Source organism: Hemitrygon akajei, unplaced genomic scaffold, assembly GCF_048418815.1.
Source record: "Hemitrygon akajei unplaced genomic scaffold, sHemAka1.3 Scf000177, whole genome shotgun sequence".
In the NCBI taxonomy this organism is placed as follows: Eukaryota; Metazoa; Chordata; class Chondrichthyes; order Myliobatiformes; family Dasyatidae; genus Hemitrygon; species Hemitrygon akajei.
This window is the reverse complement of record NW_027332063.1, coordinates 145,800-160,579: the sequence shown is the minus strand read 5'-3', so window position 1 is coordinate 160,579 and position 14,780 is coordinate 145,800. Positions and strand designations below refer to the sequence as shown.

Here is a 14,780-nt window from a genome sequence, read left to right as displayed (position 1 = left end):
ATAATTTTATTTAATTTTATTTTTTTTTTACCCACGGTGCCAGGCCACCTCCTCTGCTTACCAGCCAGTACTTTCGGTGGATTATCTATCATTGGACGTTAAGCTGCCAGCTAAATTCTTCTTTCAGCTCTCAATCAGCGATGCATACAACATCGTACATCCCACTCTGTAATGGCGCTGCAAGTTCATCTTCCTTTTCGCCGTTTACTGCGCGCATTCAAGTATAGCCCCTTCAGTCCCGCATTCGCCCTTTGCCAATCTTGTCTGCCTTTACATTGAAAATCATCCTGTCAACTGCAACCCTGCCCGGTCACCGGCCTCTCCTTGCAAGGAATATCATTACAGGTTGCCGTTATTTGTAAACCGACTAGCTCATCCTCAGCACCACCCCCCTGCCAAATTAGGTTAAACCCCCTCGAACATCAGGGGTAGTTATCCAACTTAAAGCAGGGACCTTGGAAGCTTCCCAGCAGTGGCGGTGCCAAGCGAACCTGTCTGCAAGGATACTGGACGCCCCCAGGCTCAGGTGCAACCCGTCCCTTTTGAACAGGTCGTCCCTTCCCCAGAAGAGTTCCCAATGATCCATAAATCGGAGCCTCTTCCCCCTCCCCAGACCAGTTCCTGAGCCGCCCATATCACCCGCAACATCATGCGACACTTACCCTCTTTGGAACGTGACACGGGCAAACATTGATGCCCTGCGGGCTCTCTTCCTTAGCTTTCTACCTTGCTCCCTGAAATATCTCTTCAGGACCTCCTCATATTGCCTACTGAGACTTCTGGCCGCTCACCCTCGCCCCTGAGAGTGGCATGGAACCGATCTTGAGACATCCCTGACCCTGGCACCTGGGAAACAATATACCGGTCGGGTGTCTCAATAGCGCCCACCGAATCTCGTCTCTGCTCCCCTGACGATGGTATCTCCTATCAACACTGCGTTCCTCTGCACGTCTCTGCACCGTGACGCAGTTCCGTAGACCCGGTTTCGGTGGCTCCCCGCTGGTTGGCCGCATCCATTAACAGTATCTAATTTTGTCTACCTATTCTTGAGGGCAAACGCCTCAGGCGTACTCGGCGCTGGCTGTGCATTTCCCATCCGTCCCCTAATAAATTCGTTTATATAAAATCAGAAATACAAGTGAAAGAAAGAAAATAATAAAAAAAAAAGAGATACCCGATTGTAATTTTCGTTTCAAGCTGATAAGAAAGTTCAAGATTGCAACATTAAATTCAGGACAAAATGCTCTCATCTAGGATATGTAATGATCAACCAGATACTTATCTCTAAAGGGTTGCATTTATGATTCGGCTGCCCTTTATCTCTTACCGGCAATAAAGGAGTCAGCACAATGGTTTCAAGGTTGAAATTTAAAGGGTTTGGCTACTTCAGCGTGTACTTTACCCCTTTGGGAAGGTGACACCGTGCCACAGAGACATTTGTCTCAAAGCGCGTCCCGTGCGGACATTGTTGGTGATCGTTATTGTCCCCCTCGCTGTCTGAAGTTTAAGACTGGGTAATAAACGTGCTGTGTGATATAATCAAACTGCGGCGTGATATCACACGCGAGACAAGGGCGAAGCGCTGAGAGAAGAGATCCGGTCTTGAAGCGAGCAGGGCAGGAGCCGGGTTGGAAGCTTAAAATCAGGACATCGAGGGCAGTAAACCGACATAGCGAGGACACAGATAGATTACCAATCAGAACGCCACCACACACGGACAATCGGAACAATAAACCACTGATCAGCGAGTTCGTTGAAACAAATCCTAAATAGGAAATACGCTGGGCCGGCATCATCAGATAAAGGTTAGTGGTTTACCGAGCACACACATTACTTAATGGAGGCGTGACGATTCACGGTCAGAACCTGTATCGGGACTCGGCTGAATCAGAGCCCGGCGGCTCCAGAGAAGGCAGAGCGGACAGAAAATATAACTTCCACTCATACAGCTCGCGTCAGTTGCGGGTAGTTAACCATTTCAGGGATTTCTTCAACAAGCCTCAGACATTGTTGTCGGGATAATGGAGACAAGGACACATGAGGTTAAATCTTTCGTGTCGCCGTTTATCTGCGTTATGTGAACGCTCTCCTTCTTTGGTTTTGGCTGCAGGTTGGTTTACCACGGCTGTTCTTTCACCTGGCTTTACCTATCAATACGCAGCTCGTCTCCTTCTTTCCGCGACCCCCAACCCGCCGACCTTCCGTGTTCTGGCACCCATCCGCTTCCCCAGACCCGAGGAAGTTCCCGGCCCGAGAATGATGAAATCGAACGCGTATCCGCCGCTTCCAGCTCGTTCCACACCCTCCCCGTCCCTCTGAGCAAAGAAATCTCTCCCCGTCCCCTTACACCTTTCACCTTTCACCCTTAAGTCCATGATCTGTACTTGTTTTCCCACCCAACCCCAGTGACAACAGGAACGAGGTTGCTTGGAATATTTGTTCAGCCCCTCCAATCTTCCCTACAGATCCAATGACCCACGATTGACACGACACATCCGCTCCGTGCCGCAGGATTCGTCTATGAAACAATATTACACGAGAGAAACAACGGGTGCAGACTCCACGGAGAGTGATGGCGCAGGGCGCATTTGGGCATTATGTGACCTAGTGAGTTTGGGCGCAAGTGTCAGCACCCCTGTGAAGGGGCCCCAAGTTATTTTAAAGCACGTGGCTGGTTTGAAAACAAACATAAAAAGAAAGGCTTCCACGTCAACTTATTTAATTTTTTGACCTCACTAATAATTTTCTGTTTGTTACAGAACACCGGCGCCTGACGATACTCTGTCCGCAAAATGGCTGAAGGGGCTGAGAGAAATGGCTTCTCAAATACATCAACAGCAGGAAAGAACACGGGTATGTTACAGTTTTTTAAATTTAATTATAAATACTAATCTGTGGTGTGTCTGGATTTAATTGGTGTCCGCAAATGATTTGTGAAGGGACGGAAGAGAGAGACGAGAGAGGGTTAACATCTATTGGGAAAGCACAGTCAAATGAGGAAAGGGGTATAACTACTGCCTGCTTCACGCTGCTTACAGCGCGTTGCGCTGCGCGTCACCACAGCGAGATATTGCAGGGATTTGCCGAAGAGCGGACAGGGCAGAGGGTCACCCAGACCAGAACGGTGCTGATGAAATAGTTGGGGAGTGCCCTGAGGGTGATAGTAATGGGTTTCGATTTCCCAGGGAATACGCTGTGTTTTCTCTTTGTGAAATGTCTTCCGAGCCCTCGGATCAGGTCTGGGCCAGTTCTCTGAGAGAGTGGGTGCGGCACCTGTGAATAATTCCGGGCAATACTCGGTGAACACACAGGGAGCGTTTGATGGCTGTGGGCCTGCAGTCTTTGGAGCTCAGCCGTACCTAATTGAAACCTACCGACTATTGAAAGCCCTAGATAGATTGGATGGGGAGAGGATATTCCGTGTGGTGGGGGAGTGCAGGACCGGGGAGCACAGCCTCAGAATAGAAGGACGCATCTTCAGAGTAATGCTGAAGAGCACCGCCCTCCGCCAGGGGATTGTGAATCTGTGGAATTCGTTGCCGCTGACGGGCGGGTCATCAAATATATTTAAAAGGGACAGTGACAGACTGGTAATTGTTAAGGATATCAAAGTTTACAGGAAGTTGGCAGGTAAATGAGAATGATATTAAATCAGCCATGAAGAAATGGCGGAGCAGAAACGAAGGGCCTAAATAGCCCAATTCTACTCCCATGTCTTATGTCCCAACGGCCATATTGCTTTCCAAGTTCGAAGTAAATTCAATTATCGATGTGCAGACACGTCGTCACGGACAGCCCCGAGATGCATTTCCCTGCAGACATGCGCAGTAGATCAATAGAATAGTAACGGTAGGCGGATCAATGAAAGATGAACTAGAATGCAATAAACTGTCCTCAAAGCCATGTCCTATTTAGCCATTAGGCCTAAATAGCCTAATTCTACTCCCATGTCTTATGTCCCAATGGCCATAACTTGCTATCCAAGTTCGAAGTAAATTCAATTATCCATGTGCAGACACGTCGTCACGGACAGCCCCGAGATGCATTTCCCTGCAGACATGCGCAGTAGATCAATAGAATAGTAACGATAGGAAGATCAATGCAAGAAACTGTAAATATAAGTAAGTAACGAGTAACATGAAATACCAGGATAAAGAGCCCCTTAAGTAAGATCATTGGTTGTGGGAAATGAGTGTCGTTGCCCGCTTTTGACCATAAGCCCAATGATTGTCGGTTAATTGGACCTTTTGAACATGACCGTGCGTGGCCTGAGGCTCTGCGAGCTTTTGTACCCGGTGGCAGCACCGAGAAAAGAGCACGAGTCGGTTGGGGAGTCAATGCACTCTTCTGTACATATCTGTAGAGATTTGTCAAAGGCTTAGAAATCGCGCGGGATCTCGGCGAGCTCCTAATGAACAAGACCTGCAGAGCAACTTGCAGTGAGCGTGGAAAAGAGCACGAGTCGGTCCGGGAAGGTCGCTGATGATGAATACTGCTTTCTTACAGCAGTGTTTCATAGCGATGTGCTCATGGCTGGGGAGTGGTTTTCCGGGGTGGGGGGTGTGGGGGGGGGGGGTGGATAGTTTTTTTTGCGTGATGTACGAGAGCGGATCCACTGCTCCTTGTCGAATTAACCGTTCCATGCCATTGGTACTTTTATAGCAGGCCGAGTTGCAGCCAGTCAATACACCCTTCTGTACATATCTGTAGAGATTTGTCAAAGGCTTAGGAATCACGCGGAATCTCCGCAAACTCCGAGTGTAGAACGCCTGCAGAGAAATTTGCAGTGGGAGAGGAAAGACCCAGTTGTCTTGGTCCATGTTGGCATCAACGACATAGGTGGAACGAGGAAAGAGTTTCTACAGAGGGAATTCGAGCAGCGCGGGATTAATTTAAAACACAGAACCAGAAATGTGGTAAACTCTGGATTAATACCTGAGCCACGTGCAAATTGTCACAGCGTTAAGAGGATTAGAGAGTTGAATATAACCAGATAACCATATAACAATTACATCACGGAAGCAGGTAATCTTGGCCCTTCTAGTCCATACTGAACGCTTACTCTCACCTCATCCCACCGATCTTCACTCAGCCTCCATTCCTTTCCTGTCCATATACCTATCCAATTTTACTTTAAATGACAACATCGAACCTGCCTCTACCACTTCTACTGGAAGCTCGTTCCACACAGCTACCACTCACTGAGTAAAGAAATTCCCCCTCGTGTTACCCTTAAACTTTTGCCCCCTAACATCAACTTATGTCCTCATGTTTGAATCTCCCCTACAGTCAATGGAAAAAGCCTGTCCACGTCAACTCTATCTACCCCCCTCGTAAATTTAAATACCTCTATCAAGTCCCCCTCAACCATCTACGCTCCAAAGAATAAAAATCTAACTTGTTCAACCTTTTCTGTAACCTATGTGCTTAAGTCCAGGTCACATTCTAGTAAATCTTCTCTGTACGCTCACTAATTTGTTGATATCTTTCCTATAATTCGGTGACCAGAACTGTACACAATACTCCATATTTGGCCTCACCAATGCCTTGTACAATTTTAACATTACATCCCAACTCCTATACTCAATGCTCTGATTTATAAAGGCCAACATACCAAAAGCTTTCTTCACCACCCTAGCCACAAGAGATTCCACCTTCAGGGAACTATGCACCATTATTCCCAGATCACTTTGTTCTACTGCATTCTTCAATGCCCTACCATTTACCATGTATGTCCTATTTTGATTATTCTTATCAATATGTAGCACCTCACACTTATCAGCGTTAAACTCCATCTACCATCTTTCAGCCCACTCTTCTAACTGGCCTAAATCTCTCTCCAAGCTTTGAAAACCTACTTCGTTATCCACAACGCCACCTATCTTAGTGTCATCTGCATAACCGCGTGGCTCAAGGACTGGTGCGTGAGAACTGAATCCACGGGAAACTGGCACCAGTTTTGGGGAAGGAGGGAGCTTTCGGTTTCCATCCGAACTGTGCTGGGGCCTGGATCCTGGCGAATCTCATAACTAGTGTCGTGGACAGTGCTTTAAACTAAATAGCAGTGTGGTGGGTCAATGGATTGGGGAAGTATAGATAAAGTGAAACGAAAAAGCGTGCGTAGTGATAAATTAAAGAGCAAAAGCTAAAAGAGAGTGAAAAGCCAAGGACATATTACTAGAACTTAAAGGCAGAGTGAGTGTAAAGGCACTTTCTCTGAATTGTCGTTGTATTCGTAACAAAGTCAGTGAACTTGTGGCAGAAATGTGAATGAAGTGGTATGAGTTACTGCCACTACAGAAACATTGAACATAGAACATAGCATAGTACAGCACATTGCAGGCCCTTCGACCCACAATGTTGTGCTGACCCTCAAACCCTGCCTCACATATAACCCCCCCACACATTAAATTCCTCCATGTACTTGTCTAGTAGTCTCTTAAACTTCACTAGTGTGGCTGCCTCCACCACTGAGTCAGGCAGTGCATTCCACGCACCAACTACACTCTGAGTGAAAAACCTTCCTCTAATATTCGCCTTGAACGTCCCTCCTCTTAATTTAAAGCCATGCCCTCTTGTACTGAGCAGTGGTACCCTGGGGAAGAGGCGCTGGCTGTCCACTCTGTCTATTCCTCGTAATATCTTGTACACTTCTATCATGACTCCTCTCATCCTCCTCCTCTCCAAAGAGTAAAGCCCTAGCTCCCTTAATCTTTGATCATAATCCATGCTCTCTAAACCAGGCAGCATCCTGGTAAATCTCCTCTGTACCATTTCCAATGCTTCCACATCCTTCCTATAGTGTGGCGACCAGAACTGGACACAGTACTCTTAGTGTGGCCTAACTAGAGTTTTATAGAGCTGCATCATTACATCGCGTCTCTTAAACTCTGTCCCTCGACTTATGAAAGCTAACACCCCATAAGCTTTCTTAACTACCCTATCTACCTGTGAGGCATATTTCAGGGATCCGAGGACATGTACCCCCAGATCCCTCTGCTCCTCCACACTACCAGGTATCCTGCCATTTGCTTTGTTCTCTGCCTTGGAGTTTGTCCTTCCAAAGTGACCCACCTGACACTTCTCCGGATTGAACTCCATCTGCCACTTCTCAGCTCACTTCTGCATCCTATCAATGTCTCTCTGCAATCTTTGACAATCCTCTACACTATCTAAAACACCAACAATCTTTGTGTCGTCTGCAAACTTGCCAACCCACCCTTCTACCCCCACATCCAGGTCGTTAATAGAAATCACGAAAAGTAGAGGTCCCAAAACAGATCCTTGTGGGACACCATTAGTCACAACCCTCCAATCCGAATGTACTCACTCCACAACAACCCTCTGCCTTCTGCAGGCAAGCCAATTCTGAATCCACCTGGACAAACTTCCCTGGATCCCATGCCTTCTGACTTTCTGAATAAGCCGACCGTGTGGAACCTTGTCAAAAGCCTTACTAAAATCCATGTCGATCACATCCACTGCCCGACCCTCATCTATATGCCTGGTCACCTCCTCAAAGAACTCTATCAGGCTTGTTAGGCATGATCTGCCCTTCACGAAGCCTGCTGACTGTCCCTGATCAGACCATGATTCTCTAAATGCCCATAGATCCTATCTCTAAGAATCTCTTCCAACAGCTTTCCCACCACAGACGTAAGGCTCACTGGTCTGTAAATACCCGGACTATCCCTACTACCTTTTTTGAACAACATTCGCCTCCCTCCAATCCTCCGGTACCATTACTCTGGACAACGAGGACATAAAGATCCTAGCCAGAGACTCAGCAATCTCTTCCCTCGGCTCGTGGAACAGCCTGGGGAATATTCCGTCAGGCCCCGGGGACATCCGTCCTAATGTATTTTAACAACTCCAACACCTCCTCTCCCTTAATATCAACATGTTCCAGAACATCAACCTCACTCATATTGTCCTCACCATCATCAAGTTCCCTCTCATTGGTGAATACCGAAGGGAAGTATTCATTGAGGATCTCACTCACTTCAACAGTCTCCAGGCACATCTTCCCACTTTTATCTCAAATCGGTCCTACCTTTACTCCTGTCATCCTTTTGTTCTTCACATAATTGAAGAATGCCTTGGGGTTTTCCTTTACTCTACTCGCCAAGGCCTTCTCATGACCCCTTCTTGCTCTTCTCAGCCCCTTCTTAAGCTCCTTTCTTGCTACCCTATATTTCTCAATAGACCCATCTGATCCTTGCTTCCTAAACCTCATGTATGCTGCCTTCTTCCACCTGACTAGATTTTCCACTTCACTTGTCACCCATGGTTCCTTCACCCTACCATTCTTTATCTTCCTCACTGGGACAAATTTATCCCTAACATTCTGCAAGAGATCATTAAACATCGACCACATGTCCATAGTATATTTCCACGCAAAAACATCATCCCAATTCACACCCGCAAGTTCCAGCCTTTTGCCTCATAATTTGCCCTTCCCCAATTAAAAATTTTCTTGTCCTCTCTGATTCTATCCTTTTCCATGATAATGTTAAAGGCCAGGGAGTGGTGATAATTGTCCCCCAGATGCTCACCCACTAACAGATCTGTAACCTGACCCGGTTCATTACCTGATACTAGATCATGTATGGCATTCCCCATAGCGGGCCTGTCAGCATACCGTGTCAGGAATCCGTCCAATTAGCAATCTTGTAGTTACGGTGCTTTTTAGAAAAGTGATCACAGTGTGATTGCGTGTCTCATCGAAATGGAAGGTGCAACAGCTCGACCGAAAACCAGTGTATTATATCTAAACAAGTGAGACCACAACGGGATGAGGAAGGAGTTGGATAGGGTAGACTTGGAACACAGTGGGACGGTTGACGAACAATGGAGAACTTTCAACGGGAGTTTTCGCGGTGCTCAATAAAAGTATTTCCCAATTAAAAGCAAGGGCAGTAAGCGTGGGAGTCCCAGAAATGGATAACAGAGGAAATAAAGGAAGGCGTCAAATGCAAAAGTCGTTCGTGCAAAGTCACCAAGAGTAGTGGTGAAATGGAAAACTGGGAGAACTTTAAAAAGCAACGAAAACACTTAGCGAGCAATAAAGAAAGGGAAGATAGATTGTGAAAATAAAGCAGCACAAAATATAGAAAACTGATAGTAAATGTTTTTATAATTACAGAATTCATGAGGGTTGGCAAAAAGAACGTAGGATCCCGGGGGGACGAGAAGGGGGAATTGGTATTGGGTACTGAGGAAGTGGCAGAGGTGGTTTTGTGTTGGTTTTCACAGTGGAGGACACGTCTAATTTGCCGAAGACAGTTGGTATGGGTGCAATAGAAGGTGTGGACCTCCATACAATAGCTCTCACTCGGTAGTGTTAAGCAAACGTGTGAGCCTAAAGATTGACAAGTCCCCTGACTCTGATGGAATGTACCCGAGGGTGCTGAAATTAATACCAGGGGTTGTAGTAGAGGCTTCTGGACTCTGAGCAGGTCCCGAAGGATTGGAAGAAGGCGAATGTCACGCCACTGCTCAGAAAAGGATGGTTGCAAAAGGCAATAGAACTATCGGCAAGCTGGGTTAACGTCTGTACTTGGGAAAATATGTGAAACTATCATTTAGGTGAAAACAGCGCGGCATTTGGAAATGAATTGACACATCATGCACACCCGGCACGGATTCAGCAAAGGCAGGTACTGTTTGATAAACTTACTGGAATTCTTTGAGGAGATAACGAGCGCAGGTGGACGTTATTTACTTGGATTTCTAGAAGGAGTTCCATAAGGTGCCACATTAGGGACTTATCCATAAGATACAGAAACATAGAGTTGGGGCTGATGTGTTAGCATGGATGGAGAATTGGTTAACCAATAGAAAGCAGAGGGTCTTTCTCTGGTTGGCAAAAAATGATGAGCGGTGTCCCACAGGGGGTCAATGCTGGGCCTACTACTGTTCATGACATACACTAATGATCTGGAAGGGCGGACCGAATGTAGTGTATCTAAGTTTGCTGATGATAGTAAATTGGGCGGAAAAACAAATCCTGCAGAGGATACGGAAAGTCTGTAGATAAGTCAAGTGAGAGGGCCAGAGTCTGGCAGATGGAGTACAATACTGGTAAATACGAGGTCATTCACTTCGGAAGGAAAAATGGAAGAACAGATTATTATTTGAAATGCTGCGACATTGCAGGATGTTCCTGTGCAGAAGGACTTGGCGGTGCCCGTGCATGAATCGCAAAATGTTAGTTTGCAGAGTGTTGGCCTTCATTGCGAGAGGGATTGAATTTAAGAGCAGCTTTAAAACACTGGTTTTAGGTCGAATATTGCGCCCTCCATTCCAATGAGAAACTCAATCACACTGATCACTGTTCTAAAAGGAACCCTAACTACAAGATTGCTAGTTTTACCTGGCGCATTGCAGAGATCCTGATCCACGGCAGCGGGTTCAGCAGCATGATGTTCACGAAAGCTGAGGGCAAAGGATCATCAGTGTCCGGACGGTCAACGCATCGAGATTATCTGGGCGCGGCGCCCTGCTGTTTCCCATGTCGCTTGATTTAACTTTGTAGAAGGGTTATAGCATTCAAGCCCTGCTCCCGCTATCAAACATCCCCGCTTGATTTCCAGCTTTGTCCCGCCCACGAGATGGCTTTCTGGGGGTGATACCTGCACCGCCTCTAGCATTCTTGGTCTCCAGATTTGAAAGCCTCTGATGTGGCCCTCGGCAAAGCTTGGAACACGTGGTTCATCCGGGGCCTCTGATTGGAATGCGCTGCCGGCAGCAGTGGTGGAGGCGGATACGATAGGGTATTTTAACAGGCTTTGAGATAGGTACATGGAGCATAGTAAAATACAGGGCTATAGGTAAACCCAGTAATTCCGGAGGTAGGGACATGTTCGGCACAACTCTTCGGGACGAAAGGCCTGTATTGTGCTGTAGGATTCCTATGTTTCTATGATTTAGTGGGGACACTCTCATCCGCTGGCTTTTTGATGGCGTCTGTTACAGCCATGGCGTGTTCATTCTTAGCTCTTCTCCTTTCTCTTCCCACCCCACCCCAAGACCGCCGGATAATTGTTCCAATCTCTGCAGCCTTGCTTTCTTGCGCTCTGCCTGTATGCAGGCAGAAGTACCAAAACGCGGTCTGGGCGAGGAACGGTAGGCGTTCATTATCTTAATCCAGTGTGGTAAGATCTCTGGTCCGACAGGGTACCTGCTGGTGGTCACTGGACGGAGTTTCCTGCAAACGGGTCTGCTTGAAGTCTCCGACGACAATTTCAAATGCGCCGCGGTGGCCTGTTTCTTCTTTACAGGCGACATCACGCAGCGTCGCAAGCGCTTCCTTGTGATCAGCTGTTGGTGGTATGTAAGCCGCATTCACAGAGGCGAACGGAACGGTCTGCATTCTATCCTTCGCTCTTCCAAGCAGGAGGAACACGAGTTCTACATAAGCGCCACCTCGAAGGACCGACGGATAAAAAGCCACAACTTTTGCACTGTTGTAACTATATGTTAACTATAACTATATGTAACTATGTGGTTTTGTGTAGGTCTTGTTGCTTTAGTATTTGGTTTGTTGGGTGGTAGAGCTGGTCTCCTGACTTGGTGTGTCTGGGTAGTCTTGTTTTGTCTGGTGGGTTTGGAGCTCCTTTCCGGGGAACGCGCTGAGACGGTAGCGCGAAATTAATACGCAGCAGCCTCTCCGGATTTGGGGATTGCCAAACGTTATGTGGATTTTCTGGTGTAGTCTGTTTTCTCGTGTGCTTTCGTGATATCGTTCTGGAGGAACGTTGTTTCATTTTCTTAACTGCATTGCAGTTGTCTTTTCAAAATGAAAATAAACCGAAATTCAATTCAATTCAACTCAATTCAATTCAATTCAGTTAAATTCAACTCAATTCAATTCAACTGAATTCAATTCAATTCAATTCAATTCGACTTATAAATAGAGAAAAGTTGGCAGCAACCAGGTATCGAAAGTTGATAGAGCATATGGCGGACCATGATGCTCCACTAAGAATATTGCATTCTCCAGCTGTGATTTATCTTGTATATTCGGGTGTATACTCGGTATCATCCTCGCCTCAAACACGTTCGCCTTTCATAAGTTAGGATGCCACTTAATTACTCCTATTAAACCACTGAGCGAGGGACAAGCAACAATTCCTTGTCAATTACTTCCCGCCGTCAGAAGCTTCTGATGACATTTATCCTCCCGGAACCCGCGCAATTTTACAATGATGGGAAAATCGTGAATCCTTCTCTCTGACTGCTGCATCCGGCCTGTCAGGAGATAACCACGTTTCCATACAGCAAACAGCCGAGATATATTTCATCTGCCTCTGATGCAGCAGTCGCCCTGAAATCGTCAGCTTTGCACCCCGGCGACTGCACATTCGCCAACGAGATGCTGGCTAGAGGAGGCGTCATCCATCGGCGTTTCAGCCCGCTTGCTTTCCCCCCTCTCCTCTTCCCCCACGCTTCTGGCCATGGCGCCTGACTGCTCTGCGTTCTCCTGTCGACCGTTGGGTACCGAGGATATTTGCTGTGAGTTAGTAGATCATTGTTGAGAGGATTATGAGTTATAAGGTCATGGCTGCAGATTGGAGCGAAGTTAATTAAATAGAACTACAAGTAAGAGGAAATTTGAAACAAATTCTGCAGCCACCAGAATGCCATCTCGGTTCAACCGGCTGAAAGTACGTCACGTCATTTTGAAAAAAAGATATATATTCCAACAGGCCCGGTAAAGTCCTTCTGGTATGAAAGCCTTCCCCTTTCCTCGACCTGTGAAGAACTCCACATTCACCACTGAAACAAATTCTCAATTGTCCCCCTAGATTGTGTCACCCTGGGGTGGGTAACTCAGAGGAGATCGGATAGTGTGTGGTCCCAGGGTGTGTGGGGTGGGGGTGGGGGGGGGGGCGGAGATGGGACGTTGGCTTAGGGGAGCGGAGAGTTTGTGAGCAGCGGAGGTGTGTCCCTCTGTTTTCGTTAGCTGTTAACCGACCATCGGCATCGGCTCACTCTGCTACATCTCGTACCTCCCAGTGCTTACTGTTACAGTATTGTTGGCTGCAATATTTTCAGTGTTGAGAATGCGAAAGCGTACTTTCTTCCGTTATATTTCCCTGCAGTTTCCTGCCGATGGCTGTGGATGCTCAGCGGCTCGTTACGTGGCAAGCGACCCCTCAAGAGTTGTATCGTCGTCCTACTGGCTTTCCTTATGGTTCTCTGGAGCCGAAATATTAGTTTCAGCGACGTCCGGAGCAGTCGCTCCCTAACGTTAAACACTTCCTTCATGATGCTGCCGTCCAGTGAATGTATCAGCAACACCATCTTCCTCGTCCTACTGGTCACGAGTTCCCCCGGTCAATTCCATACTCGCAACGTTATCCGCCAAACCTGGGGGAGCAGGCGGCGGGTCGGAGGAGCCACAGCGGTCACTTACTTCGTGTTGGGACACGGGCGGGAGCGGCAGCCCTGGATCGAAAGGGAGAACGCCCTGCACCGGGACATCATCCAGGCTGACTTCCATGACACGTACTACAACCTGACCCGGAAGGTGCTGACGGGCCTCGGGTGGCTCTGCAGCTACTGCCCCTCCGCCGCCTTCGTGATGAAGACCGACACCGACATGTTCGTCAACACCGACTACCTGCTGGAGCTCCTGTCCCGCGCCCCCCGCAGCAACTTAGCCACCGGGGCCATTTTCATGAACTTGCATCCGGATCGCCTGAAACAGAGCCGGTGGTACATCAGCACGGAGGAGTACCCTGGGAAAAGTTACCCACCTTTTTGTTCCGGCACCGGCTACGTCCTGTCCACCGACACGGCGTGTGCTGTGTGGAACATCTCCCGGACCGCGCCGCTGTTCAAATTGGAGGACGTTCACGTGGGGCTGCGCCTGGCGGAGCTGAACATAAAGCCGGTGCCCATCCACTCCAAGCGCGTGTTCTTCCATAGCAGGGTTCCGTTCTCCATCTGCACCTACCGGCGGCTCGTCACCTCGCATCACGTGGCCGACTCGGATAAGCTGCTCTACTGGCGAGGCGTTATGGACTCAGACAGCGCGGACTGCCCCGAAAAGAAGTGACGAAAGCGTATCGGGGAGAGGGTGAGGTGGTGGTGGGGGGTTGGGGGTGGGTGTTGCACTGTAAGTAGAAGGTGGAGGCCAGAATCGGGAGAGGGCGGGTGGATCGGCGGGCCGATGGAATGCCGCTGTGTGATGGACATTGCGGAGTGTGATGGCGCTGAGAATGCTGTGACTGAGAGGGAGAGGAAGGTGGATAAGAGCGAGGGGGACAGAGAGTATGTATGTGTGTGTGTGTGTGTGAGAGAGAGAGAGAGAGAGAGAGAGAGAGAGAGAGAGAGAGAGAGAGAGAGGGGGGGGGAGGTGGGTGTGTATGTGGGGAAAGGGCAGTCAGCAAAAAGATGGTTTGTTTATTATACAAGCGCACAATCCCTATTCGACTATATATCGCACTAACACAAAATATATTCTGCAGATGACCGAATTCCACAGTGAAAGATATATACAATGCCGGTGAATCTCAGTAGTCCAGTCAGTATATATATATATATTTATTTTCGGCATCCCAGTCAAAATTTATGTGACTGTGAATAGCTAAGCTCATAAAAGATGAACTGATTTCCAAAAGTCATTAAGTTAAAGGTGACACATTTCTTTAATTGTTAAGCAAGGTTTTTCTTTTTTTTTAACTTTCCGTCTCTTACAGCTTCAATATAACAAAAAGGGAAAAGGGCCCGAAGCAAAAGTTTGGGCACCCTGCATGGTCAGTACTTAGTAA

At 47.7% G+C, this 14,780-nt stretch overlaps 1 protein-coding gene across 1 annotated transcript; it reads left to right on the top strand.

Moving 5' to 3' along the window:
- The first annotated feature begins 2,792 nt into the window (after nt 1–2,792).
- Nucleotides 2,793–14,065, top strand: LOC140724241 (beta-1,3-galactosyltransferase 5-like). Its single transcript, XM_073038721.1, has 3 exons — nt 2,793–2,853; nt 11,178–11,324; nt 13,107–14,065. The coding sequence occupies exons 1-3, from the start codon at nt 2,793–2,795 to the stop codon at nt 14,063–14,065; spliced, it is 1,167 nt and encodes a 388-aa protein (XP_072894822.1).
- Nucleotides 14,066–14,780: the final 715 nt, after the last annotated feature.